At 55.6% G+C, this 15,829-nt stretch overlaps 4 protein-coding genes across 4 annotated transcripts; 2 read left to right on the top strand and 2 right to left on the bottom strand.

Annotated features, from left to right (window-relative positions):
- Nucleotides 1-299: 299 nt before the first annotated feature.
- GGS23DRAFT_618124 (uncharacterized protein) lies at nucleotides 300-4,047 on the top strand (the record flags this gene model as incomplete). The annotated part of the gene is made up of 5 exons (XM_051520914.1): nucleotides 300-1,672; nucleotides 1,796-2,443; nucleotides 2,593-2,784; nucleotides 2,839-3,009; nucleotides 3,062-4,047. The coding sequence occupies 5 exons, from the start codon at nucleotides 300-302 to the stop codon at nucleotides 3,447-3,449; spliced, it is 2,772 nt and encodes a 923-aa protein (XP_051373855.1). The 3' UTR covers nucleotides 3,450-4,047.
- Nucleotides 4,048-5,810: 1,763 nt separating this feature from the next.
- Nucleotides 5,811-8,026, bottom strand: GGS23DRAFT_603792 (uncharacterized protein; the record flags this gene model as incomplete). Its single annotated transcript, XM_051519517.1, has 2 exons — nucleotides 5,811-6,977; nucleotides 8,012-8,026. 2 exons carry the CDS (start codon nucleotides 8,024-8,026, stop codon nucleotides 5,811-5,813), a joined length of 1,182 nt encoding a protein of 393 aa, XP_051373856.1.
- Nucleotides 8,027-10,261: 2,235 nt separating this feature from the next.
- On the bottom strand, nucleotides 10,262-11,695 carry GGS23DRAFT_411677 (uncharacterized protein). The gene is made up of 3 exons (XM_051513673.1): nucleotides 11,428-11,695; nucleotides 11,193-11,366; nucleotides 10,262-11,086 (listed from the first exon to the last, which is right to left on the bottom strand). Exons 1-3 carry the CDS (start codon nucleotides 11,526-11,528, stop codon nucleotides 10,360-10,362), a joined length of 1,002 nt encoding a protein of 333 aa, XP_051373857.1. The 5' UTR covers nucleotides 11,529-11,695; the 3' UTR covers nucleotides 10,262-10,359.
- A 2,081-nt stretch (nucleotides 11,696-13,776) lies between these two features.
- On the top strand, nucleotides 13,777-15,550 carry GGS23DRAFT_557917 (BCS1 N terminal-domain-containing protein). The gene is made up of 2 exons (XM_051515734.1): nucleotides 13,777-15,355; nucleotides 15,502-15,550. Exon 1 carries the CDS (start codon nucleotides 13,799-13,801, stop codon nucleotides 15,152-15,154), a length of 1,356 nt encoding a protein of 451 aa, XP_051373858.1. The 5' UTR covers nucleotides 13,777-13,798; the 3' UTR covers nucleotides 15,155-15,355; nucleotides 15,502-15,550.
- The last annotated feature ends 279 nt before the right edge of the window (nucleotides 15,551-15,829 follow it).

Here is a 15,829-nt window from a genome sequence, read left to right on the forward strand (position 1 = left end):
TTTTCAAAGTCCCCCTTTTGTGTTAATTTTTTTTAAATTCTTTTTTACTCTCTTATTGACGATCCGACCTAACCAACGTCCGACATCCAGGGTCAAGCTCATTCTTCCCTCTTCCTAACCTCGCTCGTCAGTTTGCCTCACATCGTCGAGTCTGGTTCGAATCTGGTCGAGTCCCCACTCCGGCTGTCCACCTGGACTCGCTCTCTGTCTGCTCCGGACTCGATAGCCTCGCTCGGGTTGCGGTACCAGACGACAAACCAGAAAAAAAGAAGGGAAATAAATAAGAGAAAAGAGCAGAAATGACACCCGAGCACCTCCAACGGCTGCAGGCCACGCTTCATTACGTCTACCCGCTTTCTGTGTTCCTGTACTTTTCCATCTCGTCGACTGTCGCCTTTTGTAGGCTGCAGACGTCCGACTCCGCGAAGGGCGTCCATCCACGGCGCCGGGCCATATTCCGTCTCTTGCTCCTATTCATAGCCACGTTCGTGGTCCAGGCCGTCCTCAGAGTTGTCGAGATCATCGTATGGCGACGATGGCCGTCACAGGACACTATCATTGGTCTGCTGTCCTGTATCTTGGCCTTCGGGATTGAGCAGAACAGTCTCGCGGGCGAATCGCGCAGTGTCTGGTATCCATTCTATGGATCGTGGCTGATTGCGCTGGCTTTAGAGCCCGTCAACGCAGCGCTCTCCTTTATCGCTGCCCACGGGTCCGCCTCGTCAGATCCTATCGCTGATGATAACTTGCCACTGATGCTTCGTCTCGACGCCTCGATCGTCATCGTCCGCTGTATTATTGCTTTGGGCGTCGTCTTGGCGTACTCGCTCGGGCGTACGGGCCGTGTGGACGCAGAGGACGAGGAGCGGGCGCCGCTGATCCCCAAGCCGAATCAACGTCCAGACGGCGTGGATGCGTCGGCCGATAGTGGCTATGGCACCAATACGGATGCGACCAATACGGAGACGACAAATACGGAGACCAACTCTCCGAGCGACCCTGAATCGCCCTGGGAGCGCCAGGAGCGCCTCTCTCGCGAGAAGATTGAGAAGCGCTTGAAGAACGAGGGAAACTGGCTCGGATACGTCAAGGGGTTCTTCATATTCTTTCCCTACATCTGGCCCGTCAATAACCGCCGGCTGCAGCTGTATGCTGCTCTGGTTGGCCTATGCCTCTTGGCCGGCAACGCCCTCAATTTCCTGATACCCCGCCAATACGGTGCCGTTATGGACTCGCTGAGCGGCGTGTCGGACCAGAACCCGTGGGTCCAGGTCGCGATTTTCGCCGGCCTTCGCCTCCTGGCCTCGGAGGCTGGAATCAACCTCCTGAGACAGATGCTGTGGCTTCCTATAGAGTATTACTCCGAGGAGACGCTCACTGTCGCGGCCTACTCTCACATCATGAACCTCTCGTCCGAGTTTCACGATTCCAAGAGTTCCTCGGACCTCATCGTGGCCATTTCCAACGGGACCTCTATCTCTAACATGCTCGAATCGATATGCTTTCAGGCCTTGCCGATGATGATTGACCTGATTATCGCCTTTACGTACCTGTCTACTAAGTTCGGCCCGTACGAAGGTTTTATCACCATCGCGACGGGCACCGCGTTTATCCAGACCGCCGCCCACATCATAGCAAACTACAAGGATAGGAGGAGCAAGATGGTGAAAACGTAAGTGGCTCCCAACCGTACCGTTTCGAGTCCCCACGCGCCTCCCTCCCACGATAGTGGCAGCCGTCGTGGGGAGAGCGTTGTACTCCGGGCCCCGCCGCAGCACTAACTCGCGCTTCCTAGGTATTTCGAAGAGCATTATATTCGGCAGGCCGGCATTCAAGGCTGGCAGACGGTCAGCGCCTTCAACCAAGTTCCGTACGAGGAGAATCGATACGGCGTCGCCGTGAAAACCCACGTCTCAGCAGCCAAGTCGCTGTATTCCGGCTACTTTATCGGGCACGCTTTCCAGTACCTAATCCTTCTCGCCGGGCTACTTGCCGGCGCTTTCTTAGCCGTGTACCAGATCACGCATGGCCAAGCCACTGCGGGAGATTTCGTCATGCTTTTGACATATTGGGGTCAGCTCACGTCGCCCTTGCGGTTCTTCTCCCAACTCGGCAAGAGTATCAGTCAGGATCTGGTGCATGCCGAGCGGCTTCTGGATGTGATGACGACGAAACCGACGGTGACCGAGCGGTCCGATGCTCGGCCTCTCAAGCTCAAGGGTGGAAGGGTGGAATTCCGGAATGTCAGTTTCAGCTACGACAAGAAGAAGGACATCTTGAAGGGCGTGAAAGTGTCGGTTCCGTCAGGTACCACCGTGGCGTTCGTGGGCGCGACCGGGGCCGGAAAGTCGACTATCCTGAAGCTTCTCGACCGCTTCTACGACGTGACCGCTGGCTCTATCATGATTGACGGCCAGGACATTCGTGATGTGACGATCTCGAGGTATGTGTTATAAACTCTGCTGTTATCCTGCCCCTTTCACGCTCTGGCCCCTCCCTCGTCAGACCTTCATCCTAGATATCGGGGCGCCTTTCCTTATTGCTCGGTGCTACTGTGACAGCCCATTCTAACGCAAATCGCTACGTACATAGCCTACGCCAATGCATAGGAATCGTTCCGCAGTCACCAATTCTCTTCGACGATACCGTCATGAACAACATCAGATACGCACGGTTGGCCGCCTCCGACGAGGAAGTCTACGACGCATGCAAAGCGGCCGCGATCCACGATCACATTATGGGTTTCACCGAGGGTTATAAAACGCGAGTTGGCGAGCGAGGAGTGTGAGTGGATGGTTCCTGTCGGGAGATGCTCGTCACGACGGCTAACCTCGCTAGTAAATTATCCGGGGGCGAATTGCAACGTATCGCGATCGCGCGAGCCATCCTCAAACGTCCAGAAATTGTTCTTCTCGACGAAGCGACTAGCTCGGTCGATACTGATACCGAGCAGAAGATCCAAGACGGCCTCCGTGCCTTGTGCCGGGGTCGCACTACGTTTATCGTTGCGTAAGTTTAGTATCAGTTACGTAAGGTGCTCAAGGTGCTGATATTGATGCAGACATCGCCTCTCAACTGTTATGAACGCCGACAGCATATTCGTCGTCGCGAACGGGGAGATCGTGGAGCAGGGAAACCACGAGGATTTGATCGGTAGAGGAGGCAAGTATGCCGAGCTCTGGTCCAAACAGATCTTCGTCAAGCCCAAGGAGCCGAAGGAGGACAATAAGAATTCGGAGGCCGCCTGCGGGGCATTGCCAATCGCGACTCAGACGGATGGTTCTGCCGACGAGCGCGACGGTGGAATGGACGCCCCGAACGGAACCCTGGACTCTCGGTCCACCCCAATCATCACGAAACCCGTCGCGACAGGCAAGGCTAACGGGCAGGGTGCGAAGACTCCAAATGGCCACAAGAAAGAGGTAGATCCGTCGAAGAATCAATCTTGATTTTTTTGACTGGTACTGATCTCTGACTAGCAAGGTTCAAAGTTGAATCCTGGCGCTCCGGAGTTCACACCTCGTTCCGTACCCGCGCCGAAGCCGACGCATGTCTCTCCCGCACGTTGCAGCTGGGCCGAGGATTTCGAGGAAGCCAACAAAAGTGATGCACCACCAGCGGCAAACGACGACACTGCGTCGGTTTGTACCGCAATTCGAACTTACGAGGGTGTTTCCCCGACCAGAAACGGCAATGGCTACGTCGTATCGCCTACGACACCCCCTGGTTCGGTTGCCGAATCAACGGTTCCAAAGATACTTGATTCTAAGCCTCGCCGCAACACTCTCCAGTCCGTATCCTGTCCCGAACGGTCGTCATGTCTCCCGAGTAGCCCCGTCCGCTCTGTCAGTCAACCTACACCAAACCCACCTGCCACCTCTTCCGAACCGGGCGACGAGGAGGCTTCGAAGGAGCAAAACGAGCCCCAGCCCCCTTGTTCGGGGATAGAGCCTCTGTCTCAGGGATCCTCGAGAGGCAACAGAGCCGGTTCCCGCGGCCGAAGCCGCTCCCGTTATCGTGGAGGGAGAGGGCGACGACGCAATCCGTCCAGCCCCAAGCCAAATCGCTAAGGCGCCGCAAGGTTTCGCAACATAACGGCCCAGCTGCGTGCGCGAGACAATTATACCACCCTTAACCTTTTCCTATTTACCATTTCTCGCGTTTATAAATAGACGTCAATCCCGCATTTTCTCGAGTGGATCTTTTGTGGCGTTGCAAATTCTTGGGTGCGCATACGGCCGTCGTTTCACGGATGCGTCCTGCGTTTTCTTTTCCATTTTTTCTCAAGGCCGAAGAAAGAACAGAAAAAAGGGGCTGTCTAGGCATTATCACCTGTAAACATGTTTTACAGATGGTGCCGCAACCTCGCTACGATTTTCATGCTTAATACTACTGGGTGGACCGGCTGGTCGCGGCACGGCCACGCGAGATGTGAGGGGTGGAGAAGGAGAAGAAGAAAAAGAAGGGAAGAAGAAATGATAGGAGAGTATGCGCACGTTGTCCCCCCCTTCCTACTCTCCTCGCTATTCTCGCACTCGACCCCTACACAATCCTTAGGCGTTTGAAGAGGAAAACATGAGATCCGGGACTTTTACAAGAGGCATGGACATTGGGGCATGTTGTTTAGAGGAAAGAAAAGCAGAGCAAAAACTCGGACAGTGACGTATGTGCGTATACGGTATATGGGCTATGGAGTTGAAAGGAAAAGAGGGAGAAAAAAAAGAGGCAGTGTGCGGACGAGGATCAATGTTTTTTATTTCCTTTACCCCTTTCTCGGCCGTCGCCATTCCCCCATCGCCTCCCGACCTATTCTTATGCGTCCATCTCCTCTGGGCCCCGCGGAAGGGGGGCGCATGGGAGGAGCATCCTTAGGTGGTGGTGGCTGTCGGTACATTTATACACCGGTCGCGATGCTGCAGTCATTAGATACTCGATCGATGCGGGTTTGAATTGTACATGGCTGCTGCTAGGTTGCTTTATTAGACTGAGAATAAGAAATTAATGTATCATCATCCTAAGACGGAATCGTGCTTTGCCCGTCCTCGCGGGTGATACCCAACATTTTGGTTGCTACCACTATTCCGGGCTGGTTCGTACGCACAGCCTTTTTTTTTCCAGTTTAGGTAGCACCGCGATGCGGGATCGGACGGGAGAGTCACATAGGGGGGAGAACGACACATCGATGATGAGCGGGGGGGCGCACGGAATGCTAAACCCAGGATGGCTTCTCTCTCTTCTCTCTCTCTCTCATGGTAGTAGTAAGAAGAGTAAGTCGGTGGAGGCCCTACAGACGTCCCCCTATTCTCCCGCCAACCCGGGCCCTACCCTCCTCCTCTCTTCGCTGCCCGGCCCGGCCCGGTCTACCCATCCATCCATCCATCCATCCCTGTCCCGTCTCCTGCGCTCGCCCTCTCGCCGTGGGCTCCTTCGCGTACATACATAGATACATACATACCTGCCACCCCGACCCAAACCAGTCCTCCCCCCCCCAAAAAAGGATCAAGAAATTCTCACTCTGGCGCTCTAGGTTCTAGGTAGGTAGTCGATAGAATCGGGGAGGATCATGATGGAAGTCGTGACATCTCTTGTTCTTTTTTTTTCTGCTGCTGCTGCTTTGCTCTCTCGTTCCTTTCCTACTTTCCTCCCGTCCTTATTCTTCTTCGTCGTCGTCTTGTTCCTCTCCCTAGTGTAAGCAGCACGGGCGATCGGAGATTTTTTTAAAAAAAAAATAAGAGACCGTGTGTAGAACGCCTGACGTACGCACGCACGCACGGGGACGTGGGGGATTCGCTCCTCTACAAATCCGCGCCTCACCGGCCGCCGCTGCCCGAGTTGTTGTTGTTGTTGTTGCTGTCGTTCCCGCCGCCGCCGCCGCCGCCGCCGCCCATCATGTTCCGGGCCATGTCGGCGATGCTGGGGTCGCTCATGAGGGAGCTCAGGTCGGGCATGCCGCCGCCGCTGCTGAAGCGGTCGGCCATCTCGCGCAGCCGCGGGTTGCTCATCAGGTTCTGCATCATCTCCGGGTTCGACATCAGGCTCTGCGCCATGCTCGCGAACATGGGGTTGTTCATGATGGAGCCCAGGTCCGGGAAGCCGCCGGGGCCGCCGGCTGCTCCTCGGTCGGCCCCGGCCCCCGCACCGGCCCCGGCTCCTCCCCCCAGGCCGCCGAGCAGGCTCGCGAGGCTGCTCAGGTCGGGACCGGCGGAGGCGGCGGCGGCGGCGGCGCGGGGCCCGGCGTCGAGCGCGTCGGCCTCGAGCTCCTCGACGCGGCGGCGGGCCGTCTCGAAGCCCTTCTTCATGGCGTCGCTGCCGCCGTTGCCCTCGTGCTCGATGCCGAGGCGGTAGGCCTCCATGCTGCCGCGGGGGTCGCCGAGGGCGAAGCGGGCGAGGCCGAGGCGCGACCAGGCCTTGGTGTAGGTCGGGTCGAGGCCGACGGCGACCTCGGCGTCGGCGCGGGCGCTCGCGTGGTCGCGCGCCGCGCTGTGCGCCGCCGCCCGGTTCGACAGGTACACGGCGTTAGTAGGGTTCAGCCCCAGCGCGCGCGTGTACATGTCGATAGCAACGGCGTAGTCCTTAGCCGCCATCGCGCGGTTGCCCTGGGACTTGAGGTCCTCGGCCTGGGCCTTCTCCTCGTCGGTGGGCGGCCTGGCGGTGGTGCTGCTGGGGTCGGCGCTCGCGCCAGCCGCGGGGGGAGGGTTCTTTGCGGATGCCGCTGACGGCGATAGAGGCGGGTTGCTGTTCCCGGCGGCGGAAGCGGAGGCGGAGCTCGTCTTCAGCTTCTCGTAGACGCCGTAGATCTGCAGCAGGTTCTGGGTGCCGACGGCGGCAGAGAGGGCGGCGGAGTCGGTGGGGTCAACCTTGAAGCTGTCGGCGATGCAGTTCACGGCGATTTCGATGCTGTCCTTGTCCTCGGCGGAGAGGCTGCCGTCGGTCAGCGAGGTGTTTAAGAAGTCGCAGATGGCAAGCGCCAAGCGTTGCTTCGTTGTTGTTGTTGTTGTAGCCTAGCTCTCATTCTCTCTAGTTAGTAAACGATATCGCGAGACGCCGATAAGGAGGTGGGTGTGGTACGGCACGGCACGCCACGATAGGACAGAGACAACGGGGGAGGGAATGGGGGAGGGAGGTCTTCTCATACCATGACGATCGCTGGGTTTTCCGAGGTGGTTGGAATTCTTAGCTGAGCCTCCCCTTAGTGGTTAGTTGGCGAAGACGATGGCCTCGACAACGGCTTGATTCGAAACAATAATCACCGACAACAAATACCTAGGAGGAATCCGAATCTCTCAGCCGGAGCAAACCACGCCCGGCAGGCAGGCAGGCAGAGACGTAGGTGTGTGTGTAGGTGTGCGTCAGGGAGGATCCCGGTAGCAGCACGGCGTGAAAGAGAGAGAGGGAGAGGTTAAGAGAGAGGTTGAGAGATTGAGGTAGGCAGTATGCAAAGAGTGAGGGAATGTCAATTCTCGAAATTTCGACGTGAACGGATGAATTACTTAAGGTGGGGGTGGGAGGGGAAGGGAGCAGGGACGGGGGCAAGTGCATTAAATAAGCCACAGATTGCTTAAAGGGGGATTGTGCTTATCGATAAGCAGCTACAGCTAACTCGCCTAGGTACCTGTATGTACCTTGAATCCCCATCAGGTACCGACTGAAGGTACCTCCCGGTTGGTTTCCACCTGGTTATACTTAAGATACCTAACTTGCCCCCCGCAGGTACTTGACTCGGGTACTCAGGGTTGACTCGGATCCCTACCTCTTTAGCACATACCTCGTATAGGTAGGTACCCAAGTTTCTCGGTATGGTTCCTACGAGTTTCTATATAGACCTCAGCTCGTTACCGTCCGAGTTTTAGGATTACATTGTTAAGACCTTGTTACCCTGTTCCGGCTTTACATAACTAGGTAGCTAGGTAAGAGGTAGATCCTCTAAATCAGTAATATACAACCGATTTTAGCCCTAAGAGAACAATAAGGTAGGTAGGTAACGTCAGCATTCACAGGCCACAATGTGTACTCCTCGGCGCATCATCGTCACCCCTTGTTACTAGTGCTACGTAGTAATATCACAAACGGCCTCACACAGCTTCCAGCAGAGGAGGGCTCGCGGAAGAGAGATCTCGAGAAACCTATTCCTGCCGGGTCTACGTAGTGGACAACTTCCTGGGTATCAAGCGGACCGCAGTCCTAGCCAGAGGTACGCTCATAAACAATACTCTCTCCACCAAACGTAGATCCCTTCCCGGTGTAGTAGAAAGGGGAAGCCCCTTAGGCGACGATGCTCGGGATGAACTCGAGGTCGTCGCGCTCGTCAAAGCTCACTGCTCCCTCGAACTGCTCCTCGTACCGTCGCAAGGCCTCCTACAAGTGCTAGTGTCAGTGTCAAGTTGCGTAATACTACACGACGGGACGGGTTAGTCGCCCACCTCTCGGGAGAGCGGGTAAAGCTGCTCGTCGTCGTCTTCTTCCAGCACTTCCGCGTCAAGGTCGTCCGGCGTCTGGGGAGGTGAACCCAGCATGATGTTTTTCGGTTCTGCTCGCTTCTCCTTTCCCTTGCCGCCACGTCGGGTGGCGCGCTTTCCGCGGAGCGTATACGCGCGGATCTTCCTGCTTCGGCCATATCGGGCCAGGACTCTCTTCACGAGGACCACTGTCATACCACATAATCAGTCTAGATTCACGAGTCACCACTAAGCAGCGGGGACTCCTCTCTGCGTGACGAATACGTCCCCACAGTCTGTTGGGAAAGGTTTCGGGGTCGTGAAGATGGTGTTCTTACTTGGAGGCAATGCGCATCCGTTGACCAGTGTCTCCAGACGGTGGAGTAGTGGTTCAGGGATCGACAAGTTAAGCGATGTTGAGGCCATCTTGCCTTCTCCAGGAAGCTGAGACGCGGGGGATGGCTTCTTAGGTGTCCAAAATCGATGAGATTCATGCTCCTGGCAGGTGTCGTGGTCGGGTGCCATGAGAGCGGCTTAGGGATTGGATGAGGCAAATTGGCCAGGAGATGGATTCGAACAATAGCTCGTCGGCGAGAACGCGCTGGTTGATGAGACCTAGGTCCCTTTCGGTATCCGAAGAATGGAAGATGCACGAAGGGCGGCACGAAGAGGAGGGCCGATGACTCTTCCTCTTGTTGTTGTAGGTGGAAGAATAGGGTCTCTATCGTTGCCTTGGCCACAGAAGAAGGAAATTCTCAGGGGCGGGGCCCATGGTTGCCGGAGCAGACATGTTAATAATTGGCGCGTAGACGATGATGTTGTCGTCGCTAGTTACCCCTTTACCATATCAAAGCAACCTCTAAGCTCTCAGTCACTGTGGACATACACATTCACATGCTGTAGGTAACATATCACCCAACGAAGAGACTAGTATCTAATATAACACAAGTTCCCGCCAGCATCAGTGTGTATCCGGAACCCAAAAGCATGCCCTATAGTCGAGAGCGGCGTAAAATCCAAATTCCATCCCTGGGGCAACACTGTGCCCGTGTGAATGTTGAACACGTATTCACTACTCACGGGCGGCACATTCAGAGTAACATAAACAGCAACACAACAAAGGAATAGTCGGTTGAACAACTGGATTCTTAAAACAGTGCTATTGTCCTCGGCGCTCTTGATAGCATTACGAACTGCTCCGAGTTACGATAATATTTATCGTCTATCTTAACCGGCCGTTCAACCGGCCGTCGGGCTTGAGATAGGTAGTCAGTACTAGTTACGTTTGCTTGTTTTTGCTATGGTCACACGGCACATGACGGCACATCCAACTTGGTATGCCGCGATAGCCAATCTGGGGACTCCGCTCCGAGTTGTGATATTTTACAAACAAGTTTCGGGAGGCCAACATATATCAGTAGTGATAACAACTCCTATCTCATCGAAATATACCTACGAACACGGCAGATGTACCTACCGGAGGTAACCACATCGCGAGTCTAGAAAAGGGGCTACGGACGAAACAGTACACAGTAGTGCCGTCTAGGGCTAGTCGAGACGAGACGGCTAGGAAGCGAGTCAACACAAATATCGTATTCTAGAACAGCCAGCACCTCTCCTGATAATCATGTATAGAACCCTCTTCTACAAGGTTTATATAAACATACCACCCGACGTCGTACTAGTCCCTATAAATCTTGGTCTACTACCTAATCTTGGGTATGAATAACGCTTCGAGTTTCCTCAGTTCGCGGACAGGGGAAGTTGTAGTTATTAATCACAGAGCTGTCGGACAACCGCACACCAGTAGCTAAGGAACTCGACATGTTGCTAGCTGATCAGAGAGCTGCGTCTCCGTGTTCGTACGCAACGACGCTAACCGGGCTCGGAGAGCTCTCTATCTATCTCTCTCCATCCTACCCCCTTACATGATGGGCATGCCGCCCGGGAGCTGGGCGAGCCAGCCGTCGAGGTTCTCGGTCACGGTGCGCGGCTTGGTGCACTGGTTGGCCTGCTCGATGGACTGGCTCTGGAGGGTGGGGCAGTTGATGCGGTTGGCGAAGAGGTCGCTGTTGCAGTTGGCGTCGAGGGCGCGCTGGAGGGCGTCGCCCTTCCAGCCGAAGACGTAGTCGCCGTGGATGCCGTAGCCGGTGGCGTCGCCGAAGGACCAGACGAAGGGCTGGGAGCCGTCGGCGGGCCACTCGGCGCGGTTGTTGAACGGGCGCGTGTCCCAGTACGTCTCGTAGAACACCTGCGGGATCGCCACCGGGTGCGACGCCGGGCACGCGTTGCCGTTCGGGTACGCCACGTGGCTCTGGTGGTCCGGCGAGTCCACGTTCTTGCCGTCCCAGCACGTCGGGAACCGGATGCTGACCATGATCCCGGCCGCGCACGGCTGCCGCGGGAAGTACGTCGTCTGCCCCCCGCGCGTCATCGCCGACGCCAGGCACGTGAAGTCCATGAACCGGTACCGCCGGTTGAGCTCCTCCGCCGTGCGGATGTTCGGGTCGCCCACCGTCATCCGGAACCCCGGCTTGAACCCCGTCACCTTGCCCGACGACAGGTAGTACACCGTCTGCCCTCCCTTCGCGCTCGTGTAGCCGAGCTCGTTCCCGAACGTGTTCACGCGGTGCAGCGTTCCGTTTCTCGCGCTGATTCGGGCGGGAAGCGGGTAGAGTTAGTATATTAATATCATCTTCTGTCACGAGAACCCCTGGGGATGACGATAGCGCGGAGGGACCCGCTGCTGCAACGTACCGGAAAAAGAGGACTGCGGTCCAGTAGTTGGAGAAGTCCTCGGACGGCGTGCAAGAAGTGCACGTCGCCGTCGAGGCCACGTCGTGAACGTTGGGGTCCATGCTGACGTTGAAGGCATTCCCTCCGACAATCTGGTGGAGATGGGGAGATGGGTTCTGTCCGGGGTTGACGAGACTGGACGCCCATCTGTTAGAAATACCAATTTTCTCCGCTTCCCTCACGTCGAAATGCTTACGGATCTAGACGCTCGACGACGAGCTGAGAGCACGAGAATCGAAGCGTCGCAGCGTTGACGCTGCCTGCCGCGGCAAGGAGAAGACAGTTCCTCAACTGCATTTTTTTGTAGAGTTGGTCGCCTTTGTGGAAGTTGTATCTGAAGGTGGTACCGACCTGGAGTGTATCCGAAACGAAAAAGAGAAAACGAACTCAAGGCTCTCGGGGCATCCCTGGGTTATTCCAGCTGTTATATGCCCCATACTACGTCGACAGCCCTCCTCTCCTGAAGCTGTGATGCCCCCAATTGCCGACAATCCCGCGCCACGCTCGGCCACGCGCTCCCTGGGATCCCGGGGTGGGATGGCAGGGGATCGGGCCCTCTGGACCGAGAAGGTTATAAATACATCGTCGAATAGATGGCGGGTCCGATATTGAGGGTGAGATGCAGTTGTCATTTAGCCAGATTGGACTTTTGCCGGGAGTTGGCCACGAGTCCTGGTCCGCATCAAAACTCTGGGTGAGAGGAAGGCGATACATCGCTGACAAGGCTTGACTTTTCCCCGGAAGTCTGAGGGAATTTCAGTGGCAGGTTTGTTAGCAGTTCGCGTACCGCTTCGATTTGTTTCCTGGGAACATGTTATTGGGATCGTTTGGTGCTGGACATGAGAACTAAGAAGATCATAGCCAGTATGCATTGTTGACTTCATCAGGGTCTTGTTAGTAGCATAGGCGAGGGCTGTATTATTCTTGGCTTCTGGAGTACGTGCATACTATTAGTTTCCGGATCAGGGCTACCTATTGCTACCCAGTTGTCGAACCCATCTTGCCGAAGAGTCTCTTTGTAGCCTTGGTCTCCTCAGTAATTGGCCAAGCTGGGATTCCACGAGGCAGGGTGGATGGTAGTAGTTGAGATTTGCACGACCGAGTTCGTCTTGGCGCCTAATGATCTCCTGAGCAGATTCCGTCTTCCTATTCCGCTTCGGCACGCATGCTCTGTCTCCGGCTCGTTCTCATACGGCAGGCATTGTATGGATCCAGAGCGGTGGCCTTCAGCTGCTCACGAAAGGGTACTCAATCGGGACTTTTCGACCAGAAATGCCTGAAGCCAAGAACTTCTTTCGAGCACGTTGAAGAAAACATCTAATAAGTGGCATCCTTAAATTATATCGCCCCGTCATGCCGTGGATTTGAGGAGCCTGGTCACCCATTCCAAATTTCGACAATCTCCTCCACCGCTGACGTATTGGTGCAGAAGGAAGGATACTCGTATGCTAATCTCAAGCAGATATTAGGTAACTACCTAGGCAGCCAGGACGTCGAGAGGGTAGGGCGGATTTAGATGAAGAGACGGCTCGTCGAGATCCAATGACATCCCCGCACATGCCTCCGAAAAGAGGCCGCAATCCGGCCGTGGGCAAGAGGGTAAAGCTCTCGAAATCATATATCCTCCATCGGACGAGGAATGGCATCAGACAACTCACATTAGGTGTTTATATTGAAGGGATTTGACACGCTGGCAGAAGGTTGGGGGGTCTCAGATCAAGACTGTGGTTTTGAAGCCAAACATGATGCGTTTGCCTACCTAATGCATGACGATGAGATTCCATCTAGGGTTGCAAGTCGAATAGAAGACGCGTTTATCCTATAGTGGAGTTACATAAGTCCTCGGGTTGCGCAACCTGACCATAATCTAATATACTACGATCAAACCTGCGCCACAGTCCAGAATCCTACGAATCTAATTGGTCCATTAAAAAGGCGAAACGGTCATAATCACGTAAGCCGCTCTATAAAGCCACACGAAGCCACACGCCTACGTCTGCAGCGTTCGTACCTACGTGCCTATACCCCTACCGCCCCCGAAGGGGCCCTGGCATACTCGTTTGAGAATACGCTAGTGAAGGCTTTTTCGTATGGCTCAAAACTAACCAGAGGTCAGTTATATATCCGAACTTCCGGAAGACGAGTTCATCATAGTAACGGCTTCTACATGATGACCGACGGCTGTGTGATGGACAGTTACGCCCGTGTATCCTCAATAGGGACACCCAGCGTGTACGATGGGTATAAGTGCCTACTTATCCTTACCGATTCTTCCTACCTACCTATAGGTAGGTGCCTCCTACTAAAGTAGGAGGCGTTTATTCCGGTTAGCTACCGCGTTACATATACGCACTACGAAGGATTGATGTGACGACTTTGGGTCTATCTATGCTCCCGTTGCGTGTATTCAAACGGGAAGAAAGGGGGTTGAAAAGGGGGGCGGACGGTAAAATATCGGCAAAGGAGGACATATTAGTCAGCCGCTCATCCGTCTTCAGTTGAAGGGGAAAATAAAATACAAGAATAAATAAATACCGATGCCAATCCCGAACAACCTCGGCAACGTCATGTCCGAATCTGCGCCCACGCGGCCGCTCCTCAATCTCGATGCGCTGTTCGACAACCCCGTCTTCGCCGGAGGCTTCGGCCTGGCCTCGCTCGGCGCCGTCCTGGCCTTCGCCCGCCGGGGCGCCATTAGTACGGTCGGCCTGATCCGACGGCGCATGCTGGTCAACGTCGAGATCAGCCGGCAAGACCCGTCGTACCCGTGGATCCTGGCGTGGCTGTCGCAGCCGCGCGAGCAGACCTCGTTCCTCGCGCGGCGGCTGACGCGCATCAACAAGCTGTCGGTGACGACGACGACGAGCGTGACGGCGAACGGCCCGACGCGCGCGAGCTTCTTCCTGCAGCCCGGCTACGGCCGCCACGTCATCAAGTACAAGCACGCGTACATCGTCGTCAGCAGGGAGAAGCAGGCGACGGCCAAGACCAACACCGGCGAGCCGCACGAGACCGTCGAGCTGACCACGCTGTATGCCCACCGCCATATCTTCGAGGACGTCTTCACCGAGGCCCGCGCCCTCGCGCTCCAGGCGCACGAGGGCAAGACCGTGGTGTACTCGGTGCGGAACTTCGACTGGGTGCCGCTCGGCGAACCGCGACGAAAGCGCCCGCTCGGCAGCGTCATCCTAGACGAGGGGGTGAAGGAGCGCATCGTCGACGACGCCAAGGATTTCCTCGCGCGGCGGCAGTGGTACGTGGATCGCGGCATCCCGTACCGCCGGGGGTATCTTCTCTACGGGCCGCCGGGGAGCGGCAAGAGCTCCTTCATCCAGGCTCTGGCCGGCGAGCTGGACTTCAGCGTGGCCATGGTGAACCTGAGCGAGATCGGCGTCACGGACGACAAGCTCGCTTTTCTTCTCACGAAGTTGCCGGAACGGACCATCCTCCTGCTCGAAGACGCCGATTCCGCGTTTATCAATCGGAGGAAGCGCGAGGCGGACGGATATAGCGGTGGCACGGTAACCTTCTCCGGACTCCTGAACGCCCTAGACGGCCTGTCGGCCGGAGAGGAGCGAATCGCGTTCCTCACGACAAACCACATCGAGCTCCTCGATCCTGCTTTGATAAGACCGGGACGAGTGGACCTCATGGTCCATATCGGCGGAGCCACTCGGTACCAGGCTGCGCAGATGTGGGATAGGTTCTACGGCGACGTCGATGTGGACGGGGCCTACCGAGAACGATTCCTAAAGCGACTTGACGAACTCGAGCTCTTCGGTGAGGCGAAGGAGGGGCAGCCGGTAACTCGCACGAGCACCGCTGCCATCCAAGGTCTCTTCTTATTCAATAAGAATGACATGGACGGCGCTATCAGCATGGCTGAAGGACTCATCCCGCCCAAGTTGGAAGCTGAGCAATAAAACCTCCTTTACTTGTACTACCTATTGTATTTATATAGAGGTTACCTGTAGGTGCCGTAAGCGAGATACCCCGTCAACTGACAACCTGGATGACGAAATTTCAATTTCTGGATCCCTCTCATACACCGTTTCGGCCGTGGTGAGGCTCCCCCGAGTCCTGGGTGTTGACACCCACCCAAGCCCATAGAACTACATCCGAAGCTGTTGGACGGTAAGTTTCGAAGAGAAGCGCTTACCTCTAGCGACGGGAAGACAATAGCGGACCCTTTCAAAGTACTATCTAGGCCCTAGCTCGCCACATACAATGCACAAAGGTAGGGAGTTAAAAGTGGTGGTTTAGTACTAACACTGACACACTCTAGCAGCTTACACTCCTATCCTAAGTGTGTAGGCTAGCTAGCGGTGGTTAGCCAAGATAGTCTGCTCGTTCGCGCAATGCCCACCGAAGACTCAGGTAATAAATAATCCGAGCGACCACGGCACCCCTGAGCATGCGTACCTGGTTAGACTTGTATGGAAATACCTATGACAAAGCAGGCAGCATGGAACATGAACAAGAGGTTTCTTTTGTGCCTCCGCGTATACGAAGAAGCATTGGTTTGGTTGATTTACCGTGTAGGAGACCTTCCTAAAATAGCGCGTTGGTAGAAGATCTACCTACACCTAGGTGTAAGT

Source organism: Durotheca rogersii (genome assembly GCF_024521655.1).
Source record: "Durotheca rogersii strain YMJ 92031201 chromosome Unknown GGS23scaffold_5, whole genome shotgun sequence".
NCBI classification, from domain to species: domain Eukaryota; kingdom Fungi; phylum Ascomycota; class Sordariomycetes; order Xylariales; family Xylariaceae; genus Durotheca; species Durotheca rogersii.

What these genes read in the sequence shown, in the direction of transcription:
- GGS23DRAFT_557917 (XM_051515734.1), top strand. Translation starts at nt 13,799, where the DNA reads ATGTCCGAATCTGCGCCCACGCGGCCGCTCCTCAATCTCGATGCGCTG.
- GGS23DRAFT_411677 (XM_051513673.1), bottom strand. Translation starts at nt 11,528, where the DNA reads ATGCAGTTGAGGAACTGTCTTCTCCTTGCCGCGGCAGGCAGCGTCAAC. An exon ending in GTCGTCGAGCGTCTAGATCC is followed by an intron (nt 11,367 to 11,427) that starts GTAAGCATTTCG and finishes ATGGGCGTCCAG; the next exon opens with TCTCGTCAACCCCGGACAGA. An exon ending in ACCGCAGTCCTCTTTTTCCG is followed by an intron (nt 11,087 to 11,192) that starts GTACGTTGCAGC and finishes CGCCCGAATCAG; the next exon opens with CGCGAGAAACGGAACGCTGC.